Raw genomic sequence first — 7,804 nt, forward strand, 5'->3', positions numbered from 1 at the left:
TATGTTTCATATAAATACATGTTATATAATAACAAGGTCTACATAATTAAAACAATGTTTGACAAGCATGTTTAGAAAATAATTTTAGTTACAATGAAAACTTAAAATAACAGGTACAGAATGTTGAGCACAAACAAATAGAAAAATATACACATTCTTCCCAGCTTAATCTAAAATATTACACAGTACTGGCAACTCAAATAACTTATCGGGAAATATCTTAATTACATTTTCATTTATGTAGAAATGGTGAAAACTAACTAAAAATATACTTAAGATAATATTTAGGTATATTTACTCACACCATTTAAAATTAAATGACACTACCTTTTCTACCACTTTAAATATAATTTTGATTGGCAACCATAGACTAGATATAATATTACTTGTTTGTTTTTAAATAAATGCCTATTTCAATTATCAGCTTGAAACAATGACATGAGTGGAAACAATAATATTTAGTAAACCTAAAATACTAGTAGCTGTCATTGATAGTGATTAACATTTCAAATAAATTCTCAGGTTGTAAAACATAAAATAAATGATTTTGCAAGTTTTAGAGGAACTCAATTTTTTTAGATGGTATATATTACGTTTAAGTGTGTGGGCACTAAAAAATTTTATCCATTTAAAATCACAATGGCCATCATAAGTTATTAAGTATATAATTAAAATATTATTAATTAGAGGTACATATACCTTTGCTTATTATAAAATAGGAATCCCCAAAATGCATATTAAACCTTACCTATCTTTGGAATAACATATAAATTACATAACACTATAATTTGAATTATCAAAATCACAAAACATAAATTTATGTAGGAAAATGTAAAAACTCCAAAGTATATAACAATATAGGATATCAGCTTGTAACTTTGATCAATAATTTAAATCAAGTATTTAGAGAAAATATTTTACTGGTATTTTAATAATTATGACACAATGCCATCTGTGACATCTATTTAGTGTAATAATGTATAAATATAATAAAAGCAATTAAGATAGTACTTCCAATGTAAGAAACAAATAGTTTCCACACCTAATTCTTCATAAAAATAAATCAGTATAATCACACTATTTTCAATGTAAGTAAAACTTCAATAAAAATTGTGCAATACTACTGCTGATTAAGTTTTTATGAATAATGGTGATAGTACCTGGGAGAACTAAAAAAAATGATTTCTACCTCAAATAGATTACTAAATCATACACAAAAAATTGTAAGTTCAATGCCATCTAGGACGACAATTATAAATAAAAGCAATTTTTGTCTTTTCTCTGAAATCAATATAAATTATTGACCATAATAAGAATCATTGACATAAAAAAATATAAGATCAAAGTCAGATCTAGAAATTTTCCTACTAATCTACGACAAGACGAGATAAAAATCACAAATTAATTCTTTGGCTTTATGTGGAAACATGCAATTTTGAAGTGATCGCACATTTCTCGTACCTGGAAAAAAAACATACCTAGTTGTTAGGCTGAACTTAATCACTAGTGCTATTATAAGCTATTTTATCCATATAATTTACATGCAAATATTAAATTACATAAATAAAAAGCATTGAAAGAAGTCATTATAGGATAAAGTATTGTAACATACAAAAACTTACCTTCAGGGTATTAGTAAATTATTCTATATTCTTTTTATTTTGTTTTTTAAATAATGTATTGAATATTAATGTGTATGTACTTGTTTCTTGCGACTATGAAATCTACTGACTTTAAAATCTTAAAAAACATCTCTGAAAACAGATTCTCATCCTTTATTAATCTATGTTTAAACCGTCTCCCAAATTTCAACCAGGTCAGTGCAGTTGTTTTAGCGTAATAAGGATTCATTTTTATTCATCGAACTTTTGCATTTACAAGATATACTATGATAAAAAATATTCAACTTTAATATTTAAGACTAGATTTAATGTCAAAACCGGAGGGTCCTAGGTTCGCTCCAGTGTGATAATAAATGTGATGTCCTTACCACTTTAGTACCATAGCTGATATGTGCCCATGAACACGCCATACATAAGGAGCTGAGAAGTATAAGTTCGGTCATGGGCGAAACCCTCCAGTAGAATACAACGGCCATTGCCAACGCATACGGCACTAGAAGACTGTTGAATATATCACAACGTGTGTCGCTCATTTGTGATACGATTAGACGACACTGGAAAAATAAAAGGTTTATAATATATATTTTGTATCATGTAATTTATACAATAATTCATCTGTTAGAGGTTTGAGGGCATGTCAATCACCTTAAACTGTTTGTGTATATTTGTATAAACCAAAATTTTATGAGGTACCTCAATTTCTAAATTTAATTTCAAATGTCTCACATAAAGTAAAAACAGTACGGTAAAACTCCTGTATGTCAAAAACTTATTATATTTGTCAAATGGAAGTCGTATTAAGCACTAAATCACAATTCGTTAAACTAAGTTACTTTAACTAAATAACTTAGTTTTTATTTAATTAGACATTTGCTTGGTAACTATATGGCTTATTGAGCAGTAAAATCATACATCCCTTATAAAATTATTTGCTTAAAAATGACTCTTTAACGAGTCTTCATGGTAAGTATGAAAGAACTGGCAGTAAATGTAAAATTAGAAGTCATACTAAGCGTTTTGTCTGAATTTCATAGTGGTTATTGTATATTACAGGTAACTTACATTGATATTTGAGAATATAGTTCCAGTGAGTACATAGAAAAGTCTCGGGCCTCGATGTATGATATCTGTTGGTGAGTAGAGAGCCCAGATGCTGCTAAGCACGAAAAACACAGCTAGTGGAATCAATGGCCGAATCGTTTCAGTTAAGGATCGCATTTTGCCGGTTTTATCTCTGTATGACCTAATAGTAAAAATATGTTAAAGCACGTTTAAAATTGTTTATTACTGAAATCAAAAAAATATGATTTCCTATTTTGTTACTACTAATATGCCGCGGCGGGCTTCACTTTTAATCTTTTTAAACATTACTAAGCTATAACTTAAGTAAAACTTATCTTTTATCTTGTAATAATAATATTTTTCTACTAGACCATCGTAGATAAATAGGTTATAAGTAAAGAAATTGTATACGCGACATAATTACATATAATTCGCAAGGCGTCCCATCAGATAAAAGGAATATTCTGGAGAAATCAAGAGTTAACATTTTTATAGAACCTAAACCTTAGAGTTTAACATAAAAAGATCTGGCGCTGAATACAATACGGATGTTGAATATTTTTTAATACGGTTATAGCTTTTTAACAAAACTTACTTATATATATTCCACAGTATAACAGTCTGGCTTGTCAGCATGGCGGAGAGGTAAAGTGTGACTTCAAAAATGATGCCTGGAGTGAGTCCGCCTGGGAGGGCCACATGCCACGCCTGGGGCCCAATTACGGATGTAACGAGTAGAAGGATACATGAACCCTGTATTAACATGTGTAAAATATTCAAACGTTAATTTAAAAACGCTTCCTAGAAGTTCATATATCTCGACCATGTATAGTGATGTTAGTGAAAAAATTAACTAACCGACAACTTCAAATAAGATTCCTCCTCGGACATAAATACATTTTTTTTAGTTCTTTATTTTACAAAATAATATATGACAGTATGCTAACATAAGAAAACCGCTGTGGTTTGTATTAATGTAACCATAGCAGTCTTGTATAGGAGCGCGACAAATGCATATAAATGTAGTTTTTTAATTTATAGCTTGTTGGTTCATGTTAGGCTATCTAATGTCTGCTTGGGTAGACTATTTATTAGCCGCGGTAGCAAATACCGCAACGTACATATATTACATAGCTCGTCGTTTAGAGCGTTCTCTTAAATAAATCAAGAATTATGTCATATTTCTGTATTTTTAATATGTTATTAGTAAGTGGACGCAAAATAAAATTATTGTTGGTGAAAATAAATTGCATTTTTCTATAATATCAGGAGCATCACAATTTGAAAAATGTTTTTAAAGTTGAGCCTTTATTTTTAGTGAAAATGTTAACTTACAATCATAGTAAAATCATAGCCCCAAGGGAGGAACATGACACCAGTATTATATTTCTCCCAATGAGTGAGGTAGAAATTAATGAAGATGTTCCATATTACGAAGAAAAATCGCAGTGGGCTCAACTCATCCCTAGAATCAGAAACATTTATACTATTAGTAATCTGTTCATATTTTTAATACACTTATTATGACTGCAAACGAACACACGACTTACATTAGCTTTTACAATATTTTAAGAATATGAAATGCAAGTTGATTGCCAAAGATCGTGGTAATACAAATTTACCGCGATCTTTGGCAATCAACTTGAAAAAACAGAACAAAAAATATCAGAATTGTAACCAAATAAATAAAACAATCAGTAAATCACAACGTAAAATTAATGTTCGAGTAACTATTAAAGATATAATTTTGAAGACTACCTTCCAAATATGCTGTAAAGACATGTGGGTATAAGAACCGCGGAGTAAGAGTCTAGTCCATGATCAAATAATTCGCCGAGGGGCCCGCTTGTACCTGTCCGGCGGGCCTGCTTGCCATCTATACCATCTGAAATATAAATTCTTAAGTCCAAGGTATAAGGTAGAAATTATAATACACTTATTCAAGACCAGTTTTGTAAGTCCTTGAACTGGCCTAACCTTCGCTTAATTACATTCATGGAAATTATTTATAATAGTTAATAATTTAATTAATCTTTTCAGCTGGAAAAAATAACTTAAGGTACAAAGATAATATTTTGTTATTGATGAATATATCAGTTACGATTTTAAATTCTGGTCACAACTATATAAAATGACACATTTGGTGTTAATGGTACCCAAAAGTATATCAATATAAAACAATTCATAGGATACGGAAAAGAACCAATAAGTAATTTATGAATCTGTTAACAAAACACAGTATGGGTATTGATAATTTATCGAGGCGACACCGTAACTTGAGATAACAAAGGGCAATAGTAAAGCCTAACGCAGTTCCGTTATCTTACAAACAATGAATCAAGCTACATGGTTTAAACATAGATTTCATTATTTTTTAATCTATCAAGTCATATGTTACAACTACAGTCTAAAGTTATATTTCTCCAGGCAACCTTAAATTTAAATCAAGCTTTAATTATTATTTATCTTAAACATGTACTACATTTAAAATTCTACACAATATTAAAATTCAATGAGAATGCAGACTACATCAATGATTTTGGGTTGTAACCACCAGGGGCGCTGTAATGGTTGGTTTCGTAATCCAATATGTTTTCGACTCAAGCTATTTACATGTTATGCTGAGTCCAGCCCATTGTTGAGAGACTAAACAATAACTTACACTTAAGGCCAAGGCTTAAGATACACTACATAATTAACATTGAAATACCAAAAGGGGAAATGGTGTATTTCAATGTCAAATTAGATTGTAAATATAGTTACTTAATAGTAATTAATGTTACTAACTACAATAGTCATTAATAAATATATATATAGTTAATTTCAACTTGTAAACAGGTTAAATATTCATGCTTCATAATCTGATTAGAATATTTTAGTTAATGATTTGTTTAAACAATTTTCAAACGTTGACTCATGGCTTAGACTTATTTGTGATTATATAAATACATGACCTTATGTCAATGATAATAGTTACTTATATTTGCTTCTTTTTAAACATAAGCTGCAAGGCCGGTATGTTATCTGATAGTAGATGTCTTTTGCTCTCCTTATTAATTACTGCTTCTAATTTTTTTCTAACTATTGAATTACTAGTTGATACTTCAGATTTTTGTGGTAATAAAGTAATTAATCAGTTAACATAAAAAAAATAGTAGACTAAAGCAGCATAAAATCGGCAGCAAAGAAGTTGTGTTTAAGACCTAGGATAAAAAATATACTTACCTTATTATGAAAATAAACATTAGAATTAGAGATCTTTTAAATGTATCCTTATGGAAAAAAACATGAAAACATCTTACCTAATGTATATGCTACAAATAAATTTATAGCTGAAAATGCCCAAACCCAGCTTGGAATATAATCATCTGTTTTATTATCTTTTGTCAGAGCATTAAATCCATAGTCAAAGTAAGAAAATAGCAGGAAGTTTAATACTGTCAGTAAGAATCCAGCAAATGTAAGCAGGTTTGGCGCAACCCAACGTGGGCAAAACTGTAATCAAAATATATAATGTATCACTTTCATGCAGTATTAAACATGAATTATCAAAAATTATATTCACCTGGACACACCAATCCCAAAATGGGTGCATAACATATTTACTGAGCACACTTGTGTCGATTGAATTATACTGAAAAATTAAAAGCATAAATAAATAATATTATGTATGCATATATAATATATATTTATCATATTACCTTATATTTTTCAAATCCTTCCAATTTATCTTGAGACAGGAAACGTGCCATTATTACACGGTAAAGAAATTGCAATTTAGTAAAAAAGATATCTCATAGTATAGGTATGAGTCACAAAAAGGTTAGAGTTGTTAACAATCTAGTTTTTGTCTACATTATTCATATTTTATTTTTCGCAAAATTTAAAACGGCGCCGCTGTGACAGAAAAAAATACACATGACTGATAGGTTTGGCGAATCACAATAAAATAATTAAAAAAAAACAAACATTTTATGACCACTATGGCACAGCATATACTACAGTGAACAATTATATGTGTATACTCTATAGTCCACTGCCTATATGTCACAGACTATATAATGAACTATTCCAGATTACCACGACAAAAAATTGTAATCGAAATTGACTTATATCAAAGTAGAAAATTTTCTATTTCCATAAAATAAAAACTTTGGTAACGATTTAGAAATACGTCGCTCTAATTGGGGGTTGCGACTTGCGAGTGGAACGGGGGCGGGGAGTAAGAGGGGTAGGGTTGTCACCTCCAAACACTTCCACGCGCCGGAAACAGTTATTAAAAAAAAACAAATGTAACCTAACGTAACCCAACAATAAATAATAATAGGTTTTTTGGACAGCTCCGGCGATAAGGGAGCAGTAGCCTCTCTACCTTGCGTACCAAAGCAAAGACATTTTATTCAAGCCTACGCAGCTCCAGCTGTTTGGTCGCGGCTGTTCTCCTTCCATGCCTATGGATTTCAATTAAGTTTCAGGGTATTTATAGTAGTAGTAGTATATAGTAGTGCTATAAAACAGTTATCTGGATTGAAAAATATAGCTAAGTTTCCAAAAAATCTAAATAAAATAAACAAAGCACATACACGTAACCTTAGAAGTAACAGATTGAATCTGTCAGAGTAATTTCTGTTAAAATCTACATTCATATTAGCGGTTTGTGTTTCGTTTCACATGTTTTGAAACAAACGCTGCTTGAAATATTATAATAATCAAGAGAAAAGTATATAATTTACGTTTCGTTTAACGAATTTCAATGCAACACACAAAATTATATTTCATTTTTTATCACATCATATCCAGAGAACTATCAAGTCTTACGCCCATTTACAATAACCTATCTCAATTCATTTTGACCATCTGAGATCTTAATCCAAATATTGATACAAGAGTGCGAATAACCAATCGACGGATTTGTAATAGTCATCTGTCGATACAAGCAATCCATGGTAGGTAAGATCGGAGTATTTTGATAGACCTTTGTATGAAAAGGACAGTTCCACTGTGTCAATATCGTATATTAAGAGTTTAACCCACACTAAATAATTAAAAAGCTATTCGATATATTGAAATAAACAAAGACATGTATATTTTAATATTATTTGAACGGTTTTATTTACTTT

At 30.0% G+C, this 7,804-nt stretch overlaps 1 protein-coding gene across 1 annotated transcript; it reads right to left on the reverse strand.

The window, feature by feature from the left end:
• Positions 1-4: 4 nt before the first annotated feature.
• LOC111001121 (ethanolaminephosphotransferase 1) lies at positions 5-6,631 on the reverse strand. The gene is made up of 9 exons (XM_022270837.2): positions 6,386-6,631; positions 6,250-6,318; positions 5,987-6,179; positions 4,443-4,569; positions 4,020-4,149; positions 3,280-3,437; positions 2,685-2,865; positions 1,991-2,176; positions 5-1,461 (listed from the first exon to the last, which is right to left on the reverse strand). Exons 1-9 carry the CDS (start codon positions 6,434-6,436, stop codon positions 1,402-1,404), a joined length of 1,155 nt encoding a protein of 384 aa, XP_022126529.2. The 5' UTR covers positions 6,437-6,631; the 3' UTR covers positions 5-1,401.
• Between the last annotated feature and the right edge of the window lie 1,173 nt (positions 6,632-7,804).

Source organism: Pieris rapae, chromosome 9 (assembly GCF_905147795.1).
Source record: "Pieris rapae chromosome 9, ilPieRapa1.1, whole genome shotgun sequence".
NCBI lineage: Eukaryota > Metazoa > Arthropoda > Insecta > Lepidoptera > Pieridae > Pieris > Pieris rapae.

What these genes read in the sequence shown, in the direction of transcription:
- LOC111001121 (XM_022270837.2), bottom strand. Translation starts at nt 6,436, where the DNA reads ATGGCACGTTTCCTGTCTCAAGATAAATTGGAAGGATTTGAAAAATAT. An exon ending in TTTGGGATTGGTGTGTCCAG is followed by an intron (nt 6,180 to 6,249) that starts GTGAATATAATT and finishes TTTTGATTACAG; the next exon opens with TTTTGCCCACGTTGGGTTGC. An exon ending in ATTTGTAGCATATACATTAG is followed by an intron (nt 4,570 to 5,986) that starts GTAAGATGTTTT and finishes TTTATATTTCAG; the next exon opens with ATGGTATAGATGGCAAGCAG.